General features: G+C 37.0%; 1 protein-coding gene across 3 annotated transcripts in view; it reads right to left on the bottom strand.

The window, feature by feature from the left end:
- Positions 1-292: 292 nt before the first annotated feature.
- The window catches only part of SLC12A2 (solute carrier family 12 member 2), a 75077-nt gene continuing 52138 nt past the window's right edge, over positions 293-23231 (bottom strand). The window contains exons 13-27 of one of the 3 annotated variants that reach the window (XM_071731792.1): positions 22790-22891; positions 21404-21559; positions 20427-20526; positions 18503-18614; positions 17114-17254; positions 16801-16907; positions 14915-14994; positions 13415-13555; positions 12563-12610; positions 11252-11371; positions 10958-11069; positions 10398-10484; positions 8204-8339; positions 7366-7433; positions 293-3412 (exon numbers count right to left, since the gene is read on the bottom strand). In XM_071731792.1, the coding sequence (XP_071587893.1) occupies positions 3277-3412; positions 7366-7433; positions 8204-8339; positions 10398-10484; positions 10958-11069; positions 11252-11371; positions 12563-12610; positions 13415-13555; positions 14915-14994; positions 16801-16907; positions 17114-17254; positions 18503-18614; positions 20427-20526; positions 21404-21559; positions 22790-22891 (1646 nt within the window). In that variant the 3' untranslated portion in view covers positions 293-3276. The remainder of the gene's footprint in view (positions 3413-7365; positions 7434-8203; positions 8340-10397; positions 10485-10957; positions 11070-11251; positions 11372-12562; positions 12611-13414; positions 13556-14914; positions 14995-16800; positions 16908-17113; positions 17255-18502; positions 18615-20426; positions 20527-21403; positions 21560-22789; positions 22892-23231) is intronic. The other 2 variants (XM_071731793.1, XM_071731794.1) reach the window with 2 other exon arrangements.

Here is a 23231-nt window from a genome sequence, read left to right as displayed (position 1 = left end):
ATAAATGAGTTTCTAAATAAATGTCAATCAGTGAAGTTAAGACCAAACATGTCTTGCTTACAAGTGGCTTTGGAACCAAGTCTTTCAAGTTCTTTTCCCAACATTTCCTCATATCCCAGTGGACTCCTGTTTCAAGGGAGAAAGAGGATTTAGTACATTTCAGTGTATTACTGTATTAAGAGGCAAAACAAATTGCCTTTGTGATGGAACAGATTTTCAGATACTGATGTTCCAGCTTAAACATACCATGTATTGTAGACTGATCTGCATTCACTGGCAAGTCATAACAAAATTGAGCAAGCAAAACAAAATTTATTTTTCTTATGCAACACTGCTGTTCCTAACTCAGTAACAGCAAACATTCCCCACAAGAACAAAACACTTCTCTTCCTTATAGCAGACACCTGAATGGCATTACGTTATACTCATGATCCTATGTATACAGATTCCACAATACAGGCAGGTATCTCATCTCCCGCATCAATTAAAAAAAGGCTTTGGTAGATAAGACAGTTGTATTGAATTCACTTCCTTTTATTGCAGTGACATCCCCCTGGTACAAAGTATTAACTGCAATATTAATGTTAAAACATTAGAAAAGCATTTGTGTGTGACAGTTACAGTACAGTATCAAATCTTACATCTTCAAACCAAGTGGGTTGTTACCCACTAACGCTCAAATCCTTAAATTATTTGCAGTTATTTTAAAATATGTAATGTCAGAAAAAGCATATAAAAAGAATGTATGTAAAAGGAAACCTAAATACAAATCTAAGTGATAAATAAATAATTGATTTTTGCCAGCTATTATTGTCTTTCTAAACCCACAAAAAGAAACCTTATCTACATAAGATACGAATTTCCAGGTGTAAGTGATTTCATTTTTCAAGTAATTAATAATGATTGGAACATAGTTAAATTTGGCGTCAAAATCAAAGCAGAAGTTGAAGTGACTGCCCCTAACCAACATCTGTTGCAAACAATTACAATTAACTTGAAATTTTAGTGTAGCAAGTAATCTTGAAACTTCACCTTGTGCCTAGCGTTAGTGGACTTCTGAGAGTGCATGTAAAAAGCTTCCTATGTTATTTGACAGACATTACCTTAACTATCCCCATATGCATGTTTAGATATATTTTATATAATTCTTATACACATATATGCATGTATACACACACTTCATTTGGTTTCTGTGTTACAGATCACAAGCAGTGGTTTCCTGAATGGGCAAAAAACCTTTTAAATAAGTGTACCTGTGCACATTTTTTTATTATTTTAAGATAGCAGCATAAGTCCATGCCTTACTGTCAATCTGTTGAAAACAATATAACCCACAAAACAAGACAAAACATGGTAATGCTTCCAATATTCAGAATGTGTCACCCTTATCCCCTAAACCCACTGTAAAACCTTTAATAGGTAAGTTGGTAAGCTAGATCCCCACCCCCTCGCCTGAAAGGAAACAGCACTTTTACTGCAAACTGTCTTGTCTTACAATGTTTATCTTAACAAGCTGGGTTCATGCTGGCATCAGCTATCTCACACTTAGCAGCAAAACATGCATGTTTGCTTTTCTTATTTTTTGTAAGTGAAATGATTCAATATTCTCAAATCCAATTGACAGGAACAGCAACAAAAACATTTTTTGCAGTTTACCAAGAGCTTAACAATAGTGTATACTGCATTGTGTAGAGTATTTTTTGTCTTTAATCACAAGCTAAGGCTTTACCTTGCTCACACAATGATTATGCTTTGTCCTTCAAAATGAAGAGTTCAATTTGATCTTGCATTTAGCATAAAAATCACCTTTTCTGTGAATCCTTAAATCAGTCACTCAACCACTGGCAAGCTGATCCAGTAGCATGTCCAATGCTAATATCAAATGCTTGTGAAATGTTTTTAGGCAATCCTTTCTATCCAAAACATACTAGGAATTTAAAAAACAGTTCACATTACAGACCTTCATACAAAGGCTCAAGTGAAATTTCTTGTGTAAGTGTTCATAGAAGACTAAATAATGAAATTTTCAAAATATACAGTGGAAGGGCACGCAAGATTGGCAGTTTCTTTATTGAACATAGAAAATGTATAAAGTAGGATGTATGGAATAATCTAAACTGCTAGACAATCAAACCTGAGTATCATTTAATAAGACTAAATGCATTTTCTGAACGAATTGACCTAAAAACATCTCCCCTAGTAACTAGTGGTCCTTTTAACCATTTGCTGAAAAATCTGAGAACTGTAGATTTTGCATTTCATATTGGATAGCAAGATTCTACATAGTGTTTACTGTTTTCTGTTATATCGCATCACATTGCTTATATTATCCCCATTCAAGCCTTAAGTTGAGTTTTGTTTCAAAGTAAGTTGAAAATTACATTAAAACATAATAGGCCAAGAACTAGGACAGGTCCTTTTCTTCTAATTTGTAGTAAGATAAAAAGCCTCAGCCAGTAAGATGAATTCTGTTGCCTATTACAGCTACAGAGCAAATACTGACCTGTATCTTTTGCTAAGGTAGCTAATGTTAGCTGTCTATCTCAGACTGGTATCAAGTAGTACACATTGTCAAATCTGAGAAAAGGATCCTATCTTCTAGTAGAATGTTTTCTTTTGTTACAAATTGTTGAAAATAACATCAAGAATTTTTTTTAGTCCACCGACCTGCCCTGATTCTCACCTTTAAATCTAACAGATGTAATAACAAAGTCCCCAAAATTTTCTGATAATAGAAAACATACAGTACTAAGAACTAATAGCTCAATGGAAGACTGAAAAGCAGCATTCATTTTTATTGTAATATGGAAGAGACTAGAAACTAAAGGAAGTCTGATCTAAACTCTTAGTTGAAGGCAGATTTTGACATTCTATATAAATTTACAAAATAGGATGTATGGATGAGATTTGGTTAATTTCAGAAGGCACCTCAAGGCTAAAAGGCTTTTATAAATCTATAATCCTTTCATTGCTCAAAAATAAAACATTTTATTGCTGCTATTCAAATAGCAAACAAAAAGCTTGTCTTGTTCTTCACTCTAACAAGGAATCCTTCCACCATTAAGCAAGATTAAATTACAGAAATATAGAATAAAACTGAAGATGTCACAACTTTAGAAATACAGTGACTTTCCTTGTGTGCTTTCAAGTCAGTGAAATAGTGAAAGAAGAGTCACTTTTTGCCTTTGTGATGTTAATAAACTACAGATCATGTCAGTCACTCTCCCCTGGGCACTGAAGTACCATTTCATCATAGCTGTCCCATGTGCAGAACTCTTACGAATAGAAGGTAAGAACACTCTGATGATTCCCACGAACAAGAAGAACTGGTGGCAGATCTTTAGAAAGAGCTTCTAACCAGGCCATGTACAGTGCACTAGAAACGGCTCCTTTTCGTGCAACTGGCAAACTCCTACAATTCACAAGGAAAAAGAAGCATTCAACAGTTAGAAAAACATAGTGGAGTGCAAGTTATATAATACAAATATGAAGTATGAGTCTTCAGAGAGTCAGATATTAGGTCTAATTTCCTAACCCTTCTAGTGTTTTGTAGTTTGTCTTGTTTTGTTTTTTTCTCTCAGATTATGAGAATCATAGGCACCACAGGCCTTTACATCTATTTACACCTCACTTATGGCCTCTTGCCACAGCTTTCCTATTCTTCTCAGTTGAAGAAAATTCTTAAAGGACTCTTCCATGATTTAAAAATTCTTACAATGCCAGGCCAGTGCAGTGCAATATTCCTTCTCACAATCCTTCCAAAACATGCTGTACTCTCTTCTTTTGAAAAAAAAATGCAGTAAGTCTGTCTGCTGTGCTCAAGTTCTACTTGTAGTACACTTCACAGAGATGTAAAGCAAAATCCCAAAGGAAAACACAGTGAAGAAACCTACAACCTGCATTACGCTCATTTACACCAGAAGTAGTTAAGTGAATATACATCAGCAAGAGGTTGATCTAACTTTATCTAGAGAGATTTCCTACAAAAAGGGTGATTAAAAGGACTTCAAGGCACTGGGTCGGTTACTTGATGCGTCAGGAGCACAGGCGGTGTTCGCCTCAGTTCCAGCAGTAGAAGACCTGAATGAGGAGAGGACTAGGAAAACTGATCTGATCAATAGATGGCTAAGGGATTGGTGCCACTGGCGGAACTTTGGGTTTTTTGACCATGGGGCAAATTCCATAGTACCTAGTGTCCTCAAATCAGATGGGCTTCATCTAACTAACAGGGGGAAAAGGACTCTAGCTTGTAAGTTGAAGGGGCTGATAAGGAGGGCTTTAAATTAGGTTTGAAGGGGAATGGGGTTGAAACTGGGCTCTCCAGAAAGGAGGTGCTACAGGCTCTTCAGAAGGGACAGGCAGGGTAAGAGAAGCGGAGGGGTAGCCCTATATGTTAGAGAGTCTCTTGACCCTGTAGAAGTTGAGGTCAGCAATAGTAAGGTGGGTGGAGTGCCTGTGGATTAGAATCAGAGGGAAGGCCAACAAGGCTGATATCGTGATGGGAGTCTGTTACAGACCACCCAATCAGGATGATGAGGATGATGAATTATTCTACCGGCAGCTGGCAGATGTTTCAAAATCGTCATCCCTTGTTCTCGTGGGTGACTTTAACCTACCAGACATCTGCTGGGAACTCCACACTGCAGAGAGGAGGCAGTCTAGGAGATTCCTAGAGTGTATAGAGGATAATTTCCTGCTCCAACTAGTAAATGAGCCCACCAGGGATGGAGCCCCCCTTGACCTTCTTTTCACAAACAGAGAGGGGCTGGTGGGAGATGTGCTGGTTGGTGGACGCCTGGGACTTAGCGATCATGAAATAATAGAGTTTTCAATGTTCAGGGATACAAGGAGGGTCGTCAATAAAACCTCTATGTTGGACTTCTGGAGGGCAGATGTTGGCCTATTCAGAAGACTTGTTAAGAGTATACCCTGGGAAACAGCCCTTGAAAACAAAGGGGTCCAGGAGGGATGGACGTACTTCAAGGAGCAAATTTTGAAAGCACAGGAGCAGGCTATCCCAGTGTGCCGAAAGGCAAGCCGGCAGGGAAGACGACCAGTTTGGATGAACTGGGAGACTCTGAAAGACATTAGAGTTAAGAAGAGAGCCTACCAATTATGGAAAAAAGGGCTAACTACTAAGGAGGAATTTAGCAACATAGTTAGGTCATGTAGAAATAAAATTAGAGAGACAAAGGCACAATGTGAACTGAATCTCGCCATCTCTGTGAAGGATAACAAAAAGTCCTTCTACAGATACATCAACAGCAAAAGAAGGGGCAAGGAAAACATCCATTCTTTACTGGACACAGGTGGTAATATAGTTGTCAAAGATGAAGAAAAGGCTGAGGTATTTAACACCTTCTTTACCTCAGTTTTCAACAGAAAGACAGGTTATCCTGAGGACAGATGGCTTCTGGAGCTTACAGAAGATGACAAGAATCTAAACAGCCCCTCTGTAATCCTGAAGGACACAGTCAGTGACCTACTGAGCTGCTTGGATCCCCACAAGTCTATGGGACCGGATGGGATCCACCCAAGGGTGATGAGGGAGCTGGCAGAAGAGCTTGCCAAGCCTCTCTCTATCATCTACCAACAGTCCCGGCTCACTGGGGACATCCCAGATGGTTGGAAGTTGGCGAATGTCACGCCAATCCACAAAAAGGGCCGGAAGGAGGACCCAGGAAACTACAGGCCCGTCAGCCTGACCTCAGTGCCTGGCAGGGTTATGGAACAGATCATCCTCAGTGCAATCACACAGCACCTGCAGGATGGGCAAGGGATCAGACCCAGCCAGCACGGGTTTAGAAAGGGCAGGTCCTGCCTGACCAACCTGATCTCCTTTTATGATTGGGTGACCTGCCTCGTGGATGAGGGGAGGGCTGTGGATGTGGTCTACCTGGACTTCAGCAAAGCCTTCGACACCGTCTCCCACAGCATTCTTCTGAAAAACCTGTCAGCCCACAGCTTGGACAGGGGCACCCTGTGCTGCGTTAGGAACTGGCTGGAGGGCCGGGCCCAGAGAGTGGTGCTGAACGGGGCTGCATCCAGTTGGCAGGCGGTCACTAGTGGTGTCCCCCAGGGATCAGTGTTGGGACCAGTTCTGTTTAATATCTTTATTGATGATTTAGATGAGAGGATTGAGTCCATCATTACAAATTTGCAGATGACACTAAGCTGGGGGGAAGTGTTGATCAGCTGGAAGGCAGGAGGGCTCTGCAGAGGGACCTGGACAGACTGGAGAGTTGGGCTGATTCCAACAGGATGAGGTTCAACAAGGCCAAGTGCTGGGTCCTGCACTTTGGCCACAACAACCCCATGGGGAGCTCCAGGCTGGGCACAGAGTGGTTGCACAGCAGCCAGACAGAGAGGGACCTGGGAGTTTGTATAGACAGGAAGCTGAACATGAGCCAGCAGTGTGCCCAGGTGGCCAAGAAGGCCAATGGCATCCTGGCCTGTATCAGGAACAGCGTTGCCAGCAGGTCCAAGGAAGTGATTCTGCCCCTGTACTCAGTGCTGGTGAGGCCACACCTCGAGTACTGTGTCCAGTTCTGGGCCCCTCAGTTCAGGAAGGATATTGAGGTCCTAGAGCAGGTCCAAAGGAGGGCAACTAGGCTGGTGAAGGAACTCCAGCACAGATCCTATGAGAGGCTGAGGGAGCTGGGGGTGTTCAGCCTGGAGAAGAGGCGGCTCAGGGGAGACCTCATCACTCTCTACAACTCCCTGAAAGGAGGTTGTAGCCAGGTGGGAATTGGTCTCTTTTCCCAGGCAACCCTCAGCAAGACAAGAGGGCACGGTCTTAAGTTGTGCTGGGGGAGGTTTAGGTTGGGCAATAGAAAGAATTTCTTTACCAAGAAGGTGATCAGGTATTGGAATGGGCTGCCCCGGGAAGTAGTGGATTCTCCGTCTCTGGAGGTATTTAAAAAGAGACCGGATGTGGCACTCAGTGCCATGGGCTGGGAACTGCAGTGGTAGTGGATCAAGGGTTGGACTTGATGATCTCTGAGGTCCCTTCCAACCCAGCCAATTCTATGATTCTATGAAAAAGGAAAGGATGGACTTGAAAGAGAGGGGATTAGTTGGCATGCAGGAGTGGAAGGACTGTGAGAACACTGGGCCACACTACAAAATACACAGATAATCACCTGAAGCTGTGTATCAGAAGTACAAAACTATGTAGGCCATTTTTTGTTCATCAGTACAGTAGCTCCTCATTTGTAATCAATACTCTCAGCACTGAGGCATCCTTGAGTATTTCGCTACTTAATGCAGAGACACAGGTGTTCTATTAACCTGTATTTACATGTATTTATGTTTCAAATTACAGTTTTGTATCAATTAGGATAATAGTACAAAAAATTTACTTACATGACAATTATGTTGGCCATACTTGAATGTTCTTTCAGCAACTCATTTAGCCTAATCTGGCGGTATGTCTGAAATTAAAATTAAACTTGTTAGGAAGATATGTAACTAAAAGTTTGAAATAACCTTAAAAGGTTCATCTATTCAAGAAGAATGAAAAACAGTTATGATCAATTAGTGTGAGTGATTTATAGAAAACATGAATTTGCACCTCTGTTTGTCAACTTGTTTGTTCACTTTTCTGAAATACCTACAGCTTCAAGTCTGGCAGAGAAGAAAGCCATAAGCCTAAAAACATGCAAAGAAGTAATGGCCATGAAACCTAACTTTAAGATAGCTCCTCTAGTACCGGTATCATCCCCCATACCTTCTGGAAGCAAGAGTCCCTTGTGCCCTCTTCAAGGTTCTTTTAAATATATCCTGTAAAAGCTTACAGTGAGCAGGTCTTATGGAAGCGAAGCCCTCTCTTCATTTGGTAAGCCTATCTCTATAATGGGCCTCCCATTTTTCACTATTTTTCGGTTTTACTTTAAATAACAAAGCAAAAAATGTTAGTTTTGTCCAAAACAAAGTCAACAAACAGCTGAATATAGACTGCATTATTCTAAATTAACTGCTGAAGTACTACAGGCAAGTGGTTTAAGCCCCACCAGACAGAATGAGGAAAGACTTTTTTCTGTTGAAATCTCTGAACAGTTTTAGATGCTGCTTTCCATCACTTACTCATAAAGAAAGCTATGGATGAGAAAGAATAAAAAGAATTAACTGTATGATATCACATCCAGAAATGCAGTGGGAGAACAACATTTAGCAACATTTAACGTAATACTCTAAAAAGAACCTTTGTTTTGTAAAGCTCAAGTTCATTATCTGTTATCCTCCATGGTTCATCCTCCTTCAATTTATCTGCAGCTTCTTGTTCTTTATCATCTTCATGAAGTCGGAATGGCTCTATCATTTCTTCAAAAGCCGCAATACTGGAATGATTAAGTAAAAATCCACAGTAAAACAGATAAAAGTCTAGATGTCAGCAGCAACTTTCACAGTGTCAGAAAGTACATTTTATTACCATGTAAAAACAAGGCGAACTGAAATTTTTTACTGCCAATTGCACATCAACTCTTTCTATACAGAGATCCAAAACTCACTGTGCCACTAAATATAAACCTTACTTATTTAAAAATCAAAACAAAACCATTTTTGCTAGCATTTTACTATCATTGCAAGCTGAAGAGTAGAAAATGTATAGTAACTAATATATATATATGTATAGTAACTAATGTATAGTAACTAACAATACCTTTTTCAAAATTAAATTTGAAAGAGAAGTTTAAGTGTCAGACTCAAAAACATTTTGATTTTGACTTTGATATTTTTATTTTTCTAGCTTTTAAGGTTAATAAGTTGGAGAGCTACATTCAAATGCCATCTTGTCTATCTTCCTGTTGCACTTGTTTGAATGTGAGGTTTTGCCTTCAGTTTACTTGAACTTTATCCAGAACTTTTCAAGAAAACCTTCTGAAGATCAAAGAGACCTTAATTTCTGCTAGAAAGAACTTAAATTACCTTACTTTCACTACCCATTAGTTATATTCATTAGGATACTTGAACAGCAAACAAGACTGTCACAATTTATGAAAGTAACTTGTCTTTGGAGAGCCCCTGGATATAAGATATGAAAATATACAAAGAGTTTTTAGCAGAACATACTAAAACGTATGCCTTACATCCAATGAAATAACTGTATTTGATGACAAGGTGTGGCCAGTCTTCTGTGGTTGCAAGTTACAGTGTGGAGATTTACAAACTTTAAGGAATACCTCCTAGACTATATTGTAATATCAGTGTATGTAACGGATCAGCTTCCATATAAACCCTCCTCTTTTATGCCCTTTTTTATAAGCTTTGCAGTCTTTATTTAAGTTAGTCACCTTCATCAGAAAGGAAAAAACCAAATGTTTTTGACTGAAAAAAAAGGAGTATTAACAATATTCTAATATCATTATGTTGCAGCATAGCAACTGTTAAAAATAAATCATCTTCCTTCACTTACTTCACAGCTATTGTTAATGCCAAGTGATGCCTCAGAAAGGTTTTGGATACATTGTGGAGTATGTATCCACAGAGACAGGAAAAATGTTCTCGGAAGAAATAACTTGTATATTATTACTTCTATGAGATGAAATTGTTTCCATATAATTCTACCATTTCACCTTTTTTTTTTTTTTGCATAAATGCAGGCTACTGCCAAGTTTAGGTTTTACAGTAGCGTGCTCCCATAAGAAAAAACATCCAAAAGTAAAGCACGCATAACATTTCAGTTGCTTGATATATCCTACACATTTAGGAAAAATTAATTAAAAACTAGAGTACAAAAAGTGTGTATTAGCATTTGCTGTTTACTTAAGTTGAAAATCAGTATTTCCACACTTGCTTGACAGATCAAGTTATTTCAGGTACATGCACATCCATGTAGAAGGTATTTTTACTTCAACACAGTAAAGTACACTTGAAGGGAAAGGACAATAATTATTTTTAGATCTTAGACATTCTGTTATAAATTTATACTGGAAACCATCTACCATTAATACCTTTTAATGTGAAAATCAGAAATGTTATATATATTATCACTCCTGTGTAAATTAAAAGTCCAAGCAAACTAAAAATAAACAAAAATTGAAAAAAAAAAAAAATAGATCAGGCTATTTGAAGACCCAGCTTTGTTACATTAAATTAAGATTCCAAGTAAGATAAGGACCCTTTAAGTTTTTGAAAGAATTTACCTTAAAGCTTGCTCCAGACAAGCTGGACTTGTAAAAACTATTTATCTAAATTTAATATTACAGTGTAAGAGAGACATATCTAAAAATACAAAATTCTATGTTCCTGAATGTTGGAGTTCTTTAATTTCTGTGAAATACAGGATCTCATAGGAACTACTCTATCAAGACTGTAACACAGGAAAGAATAACATAGTTCAAATTCATAGAAGACATCAAGAATTCAAATATCTAGTTCAGGTTTTTGAGACTTACTTTTCTTTCTTTGGCTTAGTATTAATATCCCCAAGAACCATTATGTCCGAGAAGTCTATCCGAAATTTGCTGAGCAAAGTAGCCATCCTGTATCAAAAAAATAAGTCTTTATGCATGTTCAGACTTGGAATTATTTCACAGGTGAGCAGGTAAGTATTTGGTAATAAAGCCACCAAATTTAAGAGGAAAAAAAAAGCAACTTAAATGTGATAGGAAAAAAAATAAAGCAAGCTGACCTGGTATAGAGCTCTAAATCAACGACATGCTTGTGAGAAATAAGAATTAAAGCCATAAATCTGAAGGAAGAGCTCTCCCTTAAAGACAAGCTCAAAATACTTGAAAATGTTAATGTCAGTTCTGCAGAAAAATTAGTTTAATTTGAGGTATCTCATATCTAAAATAATCTAGCAGAAATTGAACTTTTTTTGGAGAAAGGGGATAGAATATGATTACACCTTAACCAAAGACCAACTGAAAGAAGGCTACAAGAAAGTCTAACTAATCTACTCTGTAACATGCTCTATTGGCATTTGACATTAAATTTTTGAAGGTAAACTTACGCTCTTCTGTCATGATCAATCCTGTTTATTTTTCCACCAATGAACACTCTGATTTTACAGTCTTTCCACTTCTTCTTGGTTGTAATAAGATATGGAATCAGTAGTGTCAAGCCTGCATTTTGACCAGAATTTGGGAATGATTCACAATACACAACAGTGTGTTAAAGTTTAGTAGTATAAATTTATAATCTATATATGAACTGACTTGAAAGATAGCTATTAGCTATGAATTCAAAATTACTTGTGGTTTTTCTTTTAAATATTTGTTTCTGAAGTATAAATAAAACACATTACCTCCATCATCAAAGAGCCACCAGACATCAATATTGCTTTTGCCTTGTTTCTTCTGAAACTGAGTACTAGCATCAAGAAGTCTTTGGTCAGCCAAGTTTAAAGGAGATGTGCTCTTTGAATCTGGAAAAAGTATGTTGAAATTTCATTTCTGAAGCATTTCCCTTAATCACCCTGGAACTCATCCAATACACTTCTTACTATTTTTTGATATTCTTAGGCTTTAACAAGAAGTTCTTCTTCCCCTCCAACCTGACTCTAAATTTTCACTGAATGGATATAAACTGAGCTACATTTAGGGAGTCTGCAAAATCCTAACTTCTGCTGAAGATTTAAATCTCAAGGCCACTTAGCAGACATTTGAGAAAACAAGGAACAGTAATATCTTACTTATTTGAAACTATAGGAAAAAATAACCCATTTCACCTAATTAAAACCTCACTTTGAAGGAGTTCAACATTCATCTCAATCCCTTGTTTATTAAATTGACTGTAGATTTGTGACTAATTTACAGTAATACGCTACTTCATTGCATACTGTGACTTCTTTCAAATTGCCATCTTCTGCTTCAAGATGTAATCCCACTTTCCATTATCAGAACACAACAGCTTCTTGCTGTTAAAATTATGAAGAAGATGCCAAAAAATTATATGCATCTTAGTTGAAGCAAAATTTTTGCTTAATTAAAAAAAGTCTGAAATATACCAGGGAGTGAAAATGCCCAATTCAACTCCCAAAATTCTGTTTATTTGAAAATATTTCACATTCTTCCAGCTGCTAATTTTAGGGTATATTATACCTTCATTTGCATGCTATTCAACAATTCCAAATAACAAAGCAAGAACTATAGCTCTAGGAGATCTAAACAGACTGTCAGGGCACTCCTCTTATTCCATTAGGTAGTATTTCCCTTACAGACATGTTATCTGAGATACAGAAAAATAAGCAAGCTTCTGAACACATTTCAAATGTGTGTGTACTGAAGAACGTAAGTTAAAAAAAAATTGTATTTACATATATAAATATATATACAGCATTTCTATCTTAAGATACATGCACAATCTTTCCTCAGATGCAACTTGTTTTAGCAACTTCCACAAAACTGGATTTTTGCAGTCTAGTCCCAGAAGACGAAGCACCTTCCAAAGCAGATACGAAGAAACAAATTAACCTTGCATGGTTGGTATTTTCCCACCTCTCTCTCATATATATATATACACACACACACACACATATATGTCGAAAGGAGTACAAAAGGAAAACTGAAATTAACAATGGAAAAATGATTCAACAAAAAAGGTGGAAAAGGCCTGCCTTTTTTCAACAGTGGCTGTGTTGTAGTCTTTCCATCCTCGTTCTCCTCTGGAAGATTTTTAAAGATACAAAATAAAATGTTAATTTCCTCTGTAGTGTTAATGAAAACACTACCAGTGTTTATCGGAAAAAAAGCCCAAAAAACAAACCCAAGCAAAAAAGCCAAATCAAAACCAAACTGAAAATAAAGAAATAATGATGTAGATTGAAATGAAATTGCATACAAAGAAAAGCACAAAAATGCAGTCTACAAAGTCCTGAGAATTATTGGTACTTAGAAAGCAAAAAGAATCAAATTGAAAAGAAATTCTTATTGGTACTTAGTAAGAAAAAAGGAATCAAACTGAAAAGAAATTCTTTTTCTTCGGAAGAAAAGGAATCAAGTTTCACTTAACTATTCACTCCAAGCTTTTACTTTAAAAAGAAGAGGAAAGTTCATTGTTATGTGGAATTATTCTGAATTATCTGTGTCTGTTTAACATCCATATAATATCTAGTCTGAGGTTAATAAATAGATTTACTAATAAATTAATAGTAAGTAATAAACTTATCAGCCCTCAAATCACATGTAATTCTCAAAGCAATTTTTAATGCCTGTCAAACTCATTAACAAAATGCACTGTAAGTCATTGTCTAACACCTATTTTCCTTCGGGGATTACATGTGAAAAATTTACCTACTGGTAAGCTTGAAACTTAAGTGATTAGACATCAATGGCTAGAAAAGCATGACACACTTTTGTTCCACAGACACAAAAATCCTTCAAATAACTCCTTGGAAAGAGGAACTTAGAAGAGGGATTGAGAAACTGAAAGTGAGAACTCAAGATTTCTTTACTAACTAGCAAGTTACCTTTATGCAAAGCAGAAGTTCTTTCACTAGATGATGGAGCAAAAGCTATAGAAGTGTCTGTCTCAGTCTTCTTGCTGTAATCCACTTTTACTATGACATCCTTGGTACATGGAGATTTTTCTTGGGATGACAGTAACTCTTCTTTGAGAAAGCAAAAAAAGACATTATAAATGACTGAATTTTTCCATATGGTATCAACAGAGGTATGTGACTACACTGATCTGGCTGACAGTTAAACTACACTGCAACTGTTATGCTTTGGAAAATAGGGTGGGGGTGAGGATGGATGGATGAGATCCTTTACAAACTGCTTTACAAAGAGGCTCCTCCTCTGAGCAGAGCTGTAATTTCCTGCTAATTCTTTCTGAGATTTTAGGTGTTGATTGCAGTACCAGAGGCTAAACAAAAATGAAAGCCAGCTAAAACTGTGGTACAAGCAGAAGGAAAAAACATTACTTGTTGGAACATTTTCCATTATAACTGATGAGCCTCAAGAAGATGAAGATGAGTCTCAGACAAGGCCTAGACCAAGTATGTCTCAACAGCCATTTTTTTTTTACACATTTAGCTTCAATGGAGCTACTTGGTAGCTATCAGATTTAAGCAAACTAACAGTCCCCAGTGGATACTTAGACTCTTCTGACCCCTTGATGTTAAAATTTCCCAGTCTTCTAAGCAGTTCTGTTTTCAAAGTGCAGGTTCACTCCTTGTTGTTTCTCATACTCTGCTGCCCTCTCACACACAGTGACAGGCCTCTGTCCAAACCCTAAGACACCCATGTTTCCACTGAAAGAACAACCCTCCCACCCCCTTCAGCAGGATGCCCCCTTTACAAAGCTTGTGTCACAAGCATTATTCCTCCTTGTAACAACGTTGTGTGGAGCAAACTACAAACAAATTAGACGTCATCATTTCAGTAGACAATTGCCACCAAAGCTGACAGGCTTCATTCATTATCTGCCTGAAGTTTGACTAAAATTATACCATTCCACTTAAGGCCACTACCTACAAAGAATAACCAAGTCTTCTACACTGAAAACAGAAAAACCTTCCAAACTTGAGACGAATTACTGCTGAGGTCGCTAAGTTGGTGTCTGTTGGAGTTGGCAACTCACACCAGACCCGTAACACTCTTGGAGAACGTAACATTTGTTCAGAATTTTAATTATTTCCAGACCTGGGTCCCAAATATTTGATACCAGTTTGGTAACCTTTTCAAATTGTTTCCAGTAAAATAGTAAATCCTTGGAAAGCAACTATATAGAGCTCTGAATTAGAGAAATCTGAAACACACAGAAAGCCAAATTCTGTTGCTGAATATGGGTTAATCATATTTTACATTTCAGACTTGTTAATTTCAGTGATTTTTAATCTACTAGAGGAGTCGTGTTTTGCTTTGTTGGTTTTTTTTTTTGTAACTTACCTCCACTTGATATTTTCAGAAAGCAGATATTAAAAGGGAACTAAAACAGGTCTTCACCAGATGAATTTAAATCTTACCTTGGCCCTGAAGGTGAGAAACATCCAGGCCTTCCTTTAGACGGATTACAACTACACCATACTGAATATCAAAGGCATCACTAAACAAAGCAACAAATTAAAATATATTTTACAGCCATTTCTTATGCAAAGCAACTACTCTCTTTCACACATACTCTCTTTCAACAAATCCCAGAGATTAAACACTGACATGAAAACTCCCAGTTCTGTGTTAATTTCAGTTTCAATCCAAATATCAACTGTACCAATTAAATGAATGCCATAGCCTGAAAAGCAATGCATAGGAAGGATATCTATTCCCTCTTCTCCCTGTCTTCCCTTTGTAAACAGTGAATAAATAAAAGCAAAACGAAGAGGTTAAGTCAAGCCTTTCCAAAACATCTGGGTATTAAAAAACCCTATGTAGTTGTAATTTAGAATCAAATTAGCTACACTTACCTACAGTGTGCCTATTTACATTCAATCTGATGGGAAAGGAACTATGTGCTTCAAAAAATAAAGCGGGAAGACTTTCTTGAACAAGCTTGTTCCTATGAACAAGCAAAATGGTTGAATAACTGGCTGAGTAAAAGTGGAGTACAATGAAGAACAAAAGATCACACAAGGTAAGAGAAAAAAATTAACCATATCATACAGATTGCAGTAATGATTAATCATCAGTTCTTTAAATGCAAATTCCTCCTCACAAACAACCACTATTCAGAGAATTCCTTCCCCACGTCATTTCTGCAGACATAAATTCCTCAGGATTTTGCTCATTGAACGTTTCTGCTTAGAAGCAGTAAGACTTAATTAGGTATGCTCAAAGCATCAACATATTCTACAATAAATGCAAGAAAAATTGCAGTTGATTTAAGAAAAAGTTTGTTCATTATTAAACATTTTAAATTCATTGTTTAATTTGCTAAATCTATGCTGATTAGATGTGTTTCTATTGTGTGCCTCAGAAACTTTCAATTTTCCACGGAAATTTTCTGGAAAATATGCTTGGCTTCATTGTCACTACATTCTTGAGGTTTCTCTTCCGTACAACTATTGGCCGTGACAGATCTTTCAGCATAAATCATCCAAAAAATAAAATAGGAAAAAAAGAAAAACCAAGAACTAAACAATGTTTCCTTATATTTCACGGTATTTGGTGTTCCTGCTTTCCTCCTAAGCACCTAGGGGAGTAGGAGGGTGTAACTTTTTCCTTTTCTAATCTGTGCCTGTAATCCCCCGATTTCTTTTTTAAAGCATAAACATAAAACATAAACAGCACATAAGGGAAACAAAAATGCCTTTGTGTAAGTGCAAGAAGTAAATTTTGGTTTTCTTAAATGTTTGTAGCACAAGTTATTTTATTAAATTTTTGATCCATAAAGCAGTATGGCTTTCAGGACTGTCAAATTATACTGGGATTTCCTTTTCCATCTTTCTGGCTATTGTATTGCTTTGGGTATCAGTACTGTGTATCTTGTAAAATAATTCTTGTATATGACAGCAAGGATTAATGAAGACAGAACTTCTGCAAAGAACTGATTCAGTCACCCCACTTTTTTCAGTACAGAAGTAGGAAAACCCTGGTTTCAACAGAAACTGTATTTTAAATAATTCACATACAACACCAGTTCCACCTCTAAAATACAGTACCTCTTAAGCCTCAGACCACTGCCACAACTCTTTCTAGATGCAGAAAGGGTTATTACATAGGAATCTAACCTGCTTAAACCAGAAAGACTTGCTTATTAATTTCCACATCAGACATGGCATTGAAGATTTCTGGATTATCAATAAGGAAAATCTGAATCTACCTGAAAGAGACTTCATGCAACTAAGATGTACCTGACTTAGTACACAATATATTGGAATGGAACATAAGAGCTGCACTTGTATTTTCTACTTACTGGAATAAATTGATATAGGTTTCAACATCTCTCATGTCACCTTGTCTCCAGTTTTTCTTAAATCCAACAACAAGGGTGTTAGGTCTCATTCTACCCAGACCAGCAGCCTAAGAACAAGTAACATTTTTTAAAAAACATGTTAAGGAATCAACATAGTCAATCAATTCTAGTATTATCTTAAGCAGGAAACACAGACTTTTTCATCAGTTTTAAGATGAATCTGCGAAGTGAAAATACTTTGAAGTACAAAACCACTTCTGATTTTGATGTTCCTCTTCACTTTGGTGTACATCTAATTAAGAGAAAGGTGTACCTGCATTAAGTATTGTCCTCCATCCCTCAAGTCTTCTGCATGCACTGGTGCATAAAAAGCCTTCATCTTGTTTTTTATTAGCCATCGCTGATATTTAGCCAAATCAGTTGACAGTTCCTTTATGGCTTGCCTCCGAGGACCCTTTCAAAATAAGGAAATAAAGCGAGATCAGGGAAAATAAATTATGAGTAGTAATAAAGCCTCCCTTCCTTTTTTTTTAAAGTTCACTCCTAGAATCAAATTCAGACTTGGAAGAAACTCAACACATGCTTACACACTACCACGAAATCCTGAAACAACAAAATACCAGGCATTCAGCAGCAAAGAGTGGACCAGGTTCTTATTTTTAGTAAGAAGGTTTTTGCCGTCTTGCTCCTGCAGTGCACAACCCACTTACCCAGTAGGTGGCACAAGCTTATCCTCCAAAGCATAATGCAGTTTTAAAAGGAAAGGACTTTGTAATGAGACTGAAGATATAGGATGGCTTTATGGGAGTATTTGTTTCAAGCTGTACAAGTGTGCCTCCGTGTGTACACAACTGTAATTAGAAAGCTTTGTACCGGTAATGTCACTTCTTCAGTTTTATGTTGCAGTACAAGTAATATCCTCTTTAAATACTTTCTTTTTATTACTTCCATCATTGTGTTACCCTCCCAGATACCAAAATGCAGAATACACAATGAGGTATTATCAGGAACAGAACAGCTCTCACACACCCCCAACCACAGAAAGACCCACGTTATATCCTGATAAAAAACAGAAACGGAAGGAACAGGAAAGGAAACACTTGTTCACATTACTGTTTAACCTGTCAATGGAATGAATCTGTTAATTGAAGGAATCAAAAAACTACCTGAAAGGGTAAGAACAATTTTTAACTACTGGCTAAATTGATACCGGTTTTACTGCTCAAGAAATTTTATTTTAAGAAATATACACAGGAATCATCAATCTCCCAGAACCAGTAACACTAAGAGGAAACACAGCTGCATACTGCTCATCATGTTGACCACCTGCTCTGTCCAAAGCATAGAAGTCCATGAGACTGTATTAACACAAGGACAGAAAGAGCCCCAGGCTGTAATCCAATGTTCACTTCTACAAAGCTTCCTCAGCATTTAAGCACACAATGATCAAAGGCAAATAATTCTGCAAAGTTTTCCCTGCAGTATAACTAATTGGAATAATGGCAACCTATACATAAATGGATCCTACCAGTAAATGTCTTTCTGCGTTTCTAATGTCTAATGATGCTTTCCTTAAAAAATTAACAAAAAACCTACACACAAACAAGAACCACAAACAAAAAGCAAATGGGTTAAAACAAAACAAAACAAAATAAAAATGAACAAATGAGGTAACTTTAAAGTAAAGACAGCATACACTTACCATATGTACGTGGCCACAGATCATCAAGCCCACATTCTTGGTGAAAGCATGGACAAGGTGAAGCAAAGCTGGACGTGCATTTGGAGCACCTGTCATAATTAAGCACTGAGGTCTAGAGTTGTGAATAGATGAGGATAAGAAAAAAAAGGCAGGAATTAATTTCATTTGGAGTTGTGGTGTTTTTTTATTAACAGAAGGAAGTTTCTTCTAAATTGATGACAAGAACACAATAGTCATTGAAGAGGTAGTAACTTCATCTAGTTTTACAAGTCATGTTGAATTAAGATCAATTTTTCTACAACTGTCAGACCTATGATTGATTCCAAACTTACTAAACCTACTAAATCTGAAAATTTAAACATTCCAAAAAATCATTATTTTAGAAAAGACTAGGTCTAAGGCACTAGTTTCTTTCCCTACTTGTAAATCACATCACTTTGCTTTTTCTATCTTAGATTCTTCTGTACTCAACAGAAAAACCAGGACAATCTGCTTATTTTTAAATAACTACCATTTAGAAGGCAGACCTAAACAACTGCAAGCAAGTTACTCCAGACAAATTTCTAACCAATTTCAAAAGACAGAGTTCAGACTTCAGAATTCATTTCAGCAGGTAATTTTTTGTATCATAAAAAAATCACCTAAAGTCATGTCTCAATCTGTACAGCAGCTCCAGTTTTTCCTTATTAGAATCACTGAATCACAAAACCATTTAGGTTGGAAAAGACCCTTAGTATCATATCATCTAGTATATAACTGTAAACCTAATCATCACTAAACTATGTCCTCAAGCACCATGTCTACACATCTTTTAAATACCTCCAGAGATGGTGACTCAATCACCTCCATGGCCAGCCTGTTCCAGTGTTTGACAGCCCTTTCAAATAAGAAGTTTCTTCTAATACCCAATTAGAAACTTCTCTGGCACAACTTGAGGCCATTTTCTTGTGTCCTATTGCTTGTTACTTGGGAAGAGACCAGCACCCACATTGCTACAACCTTCCTCTACCTCAGGTCTCACCTCAGCCTTCTTTTCTCCATAAACTACATAACCCAGATCTCTCAGGCACCCCTCCTGAGGCTTGTTCTCTAGACCCTTCACCAGCTTTGCTGCCCGTCTCTGGGCTTGCTCTAGAATCTCAATGTCTTTCTTGTAGTTGGGGGCCCAAAACTAAAAACAGTATTTGATGTGTGGCCTCACAAGTGCCAAATATAGGGGGACAGTTACTTCCCTGGTCCCGTTTGCCACACTATTTCTGATACAAGCCAGGATTCTTCTTGGCCACCTCAGCACACTGATGGCTCACATTCAGCTGGCTGTCAACCCAGCTCTTTTTCTACCACACAGCTTTCCAGCCACTCTTCCCCAAGCCTCCAGCACTACCTAATATGTGACCCAAGTGCAAGACTCAACATTTGGCCTTGTTGAACCTCATACAACTTGTCTTGGCCCATCCACCCAGTCTGTCCAGATCCCGCTGCAGAGTTTTCCTACCCTCAAGCACACCAACACTCCCTCCTGACTTGGGTGTTGTCTGCAACACCAAGCGCACATTATAAATAGGTATAAGTTGGTGAATAAATAAATAAATAGATATTTAACTGCTCTGGTTTAGTACGTAACTCAAAACATTTTTTGCCATGGGCTAGAAAAGAATATCAGGCCCAAAATAGTTCCCTCAACGCCACTGTGCTTGAAACTGGCTTACATTATGATTTGTATCAGATAATAACTCCAGATAACTACTAAGGAAGTTTAAAACTGGGAAAGCTATATTCTTGTTTCCCAAGCAAAAGAACTGAATCAATCCTATACACATACATATTTAATACACATTTAATGGAAACAATGATAGCAAGCACTGTGACAGTAACTACTGAATACATAGACATAATTTCCTGTATTTTTAGTATTAACTATTACCTGAAGTTCTTCACATGATCTTCCACTCCTGAGAGCCGAATAGAATGCTGTAAAGCATTCAAGTAAGTCAAAGCTTGAGTTGAGGATCCCCAGTTCACATCTGTTGGAATATTTGAAGTTCAAATATTTTATTTAAAACTGCTCACTAATGAGAGTTGAATACCAGCTGAAAACACAGAATACTTAGGTGACATTTTGATACATTCTACTACTAGTCAGATCCTACAAATAAACAGGCAATTCTGTTCGAAAGTAAGACATCTACAGAAGTTTTAGAAAACAGTTTGATCTTTTAAAATTACGGGAAGAAAGAACTGGGGGCTGTTTTTTTTCCCTAAGATTTCAAAGACTGTGACAACTTCAGAGTAAAAAAATTAACACTTCAGAAAAAATGCTGTCGTTGGTTAGTTCATATCACTGCAAAGGTAAAATTAATCTCAAAATATTGTAAAAAGAAAGTTAAATACTTTCACTGAAAAATTCAGAAATTAAACAGTTTCTTGTAGACTAATATTTTTGTAGGGAAATGAAAGACTCCAGTATCCTCCCTCTTTGTTCCCACATACATCTTTTGATAGCTTCAATGAATTTATCATCCAAGTACTTAATAATCCTCATAGCCCACAGTGATAGTATTTCCTTATCTTCAACTTCAGGAACACATATGAGTTCAGTTTTTCACTGTCTTGAACTTATGATCATACAGTGCTCTTAGAAGAAGGAGGAAAGTTTATCAATAGTCGTTTGTAGCTATAGGGATGGTCTTACTGAAAAAACAACTCAAGCTCTTTCCCAAGCAATTTTTCCTCCAGTTTTCGTTCAAATGTTTATGCCTAGGTGCAAAGCACGCATTTTGATTAATCAGGAGCACAGGGGAAAACAGCAGAGACAGCAGAGGCATGATTACATTTCACTGCAACTAAAAAGCCTGAAGCCAAGATTTGAACAAGTCAGGCAAACAGAAACTAAGTACATACCTGGTTTCTTGTAAGTGACATAAATGTAGAGCCCAAGGACTATGACATATGTTAGAAGTGCTGCCCACCAATTAATGACAAACATCACAATGCAGCATAAAATAGCTCCAACAAGAGAAATCCACATATTGTAGTATTTAAAAGCAGGCCGCCAACCTAGTCAAAATATAATTTGGAGAAAAAGAAAATTAATTTAATCACTACTCCAAGAGAAGGAAAGCACTATTCCCCTTTTCCTTCCCTACTGTTCTGCATAATTTTTAATGTGAATGGGTCACAGTTTCACTAATGTACAAAGTAAGGAGTTCAGCACATTTGTGCTTTCAATTTTCCAATACCTTTCAAATGAATTTGTATCTTTCTAACATAGGTATGTAAATATTCCTTGTTTTGCCCTCTTTCTCACCTGTCTCAAAAGAAAAGTTTGAGAACGCTTGTGCCAGTTTGTCTGCTGAATGGGGCTAAAGGAACTTTTCACAATAGCTTACCTGACAACTGATTTTTATTTTCAAAGGTCTATAGTCTCAAAAGTATAACAAGAATGACCAGCTCGAGAATCACTCTGTTGTATACTACTGTTACTAGTTGTGTGTTTTAACACATGGCCAGATGTTTTCATCGTGTGAAAAGGACAGACATATCCAGGTACAACTTGAATATATCAAGTTATCAGACTGTCACTATTTTACATTCTGATTTATCACAAGTTTGTCCAAAATCAAGTAAATACATATACACGCCCCCAATTAACACACCCAAGGTTAACAAATGCATTGGACATAGAGCTGATGTGTACGTGCGCTGGCAAAGTAATATTATCTACCAGTTCGGCAACTTAAGAAGCTTTTACGGTCATTATTTCAGTGAAAATGTATATGGGTATGATATACATCTGCTCTGCAAGTACTGGGTTTGGTTATTCCTATAATATAACTAGCCTCCCACACCAAAGGATATTAATATGTGGCAATACTGCCTGCAATTCCAGTCTCTTCCAAAGATGAGACATAATAACAGAGAAGTCCAAAGAAGACAAGGTAATTTCTTAAATGCCAGATACTGAATTAGCAATAAGGTTTTCTTGAGGAGCTTTTGAATAAATACTGAATTACACTGTATTCCTCATCTTTCATCTTTGTATTCTCATCTTTCAGATGAGAAAATTGGTACCTCCCAAGCCCTACTGTATTACTGAGTCCTCAAAATTTCAGAAGACCCAAGAACACAACATTATGCTTTTAATTCAGATGCATGGTAAGATTCAAATAGACATTTAGTAACTTAATTAAAATAAACAGCTGTTTATATTAATACCTATATTAATAATTGTATTTATGCATAAGGTTACTGCAGGCTAAACTCTCATCCCCAAAACGTAGTTCCTACCTGGAGACTTTGCAAGAGAAGCATGGAATACAGAGAAGTTAATCAAGGCATAGGAGGCCAAGAAGAAGTTAGAAATAATTGGAGCAATGACGTTCAGTTCAGCTGTAAAACCAAAAAAAAAAAAAGCAAGCTGTTATGACAGGTATTCAATGGCTTTGCAGATTCCAGAGTAGAAATTCCGCTACAACCAACCTTATACTCTGATGTACTCCAAGGGGAAGGAGTTTATTCCTTCTGTTCAATACAGTAATTACCTTATTTTTCTCTTATTCACTAAGTTGTCTTTTAATAATTTCAGTTGAAAAAATATAAACATTTTTCCACACTACCAAGTGTTGCAGGACTTCCACATTTGAAGCACTACATACTTTTTGAAAATAATTGAGAAAAATCTCTTTCCCAACACGACTTGATCAAACAGTGCACCAATACACTGGGTTCT

This window comes from Heliangelus exortis, chromosome Z, assembly GCF_036169615.1.
Source record: "Heliangelus exortis chromosome Z, bHelExo1.hap1, whole genome shotgun sequence".
In the NCBI taxonomy this organism is placed as follows: Eukaryota; Metazoa; Chordata; class Aves; order Apodiformes; family Trochilidae; genus Heliangelus; species Heliangelus exortis.
Note: the sequence above shows the minus strand (reverse complement) of the source record. Positions and strands in the feature narration are given on the sequence as shown.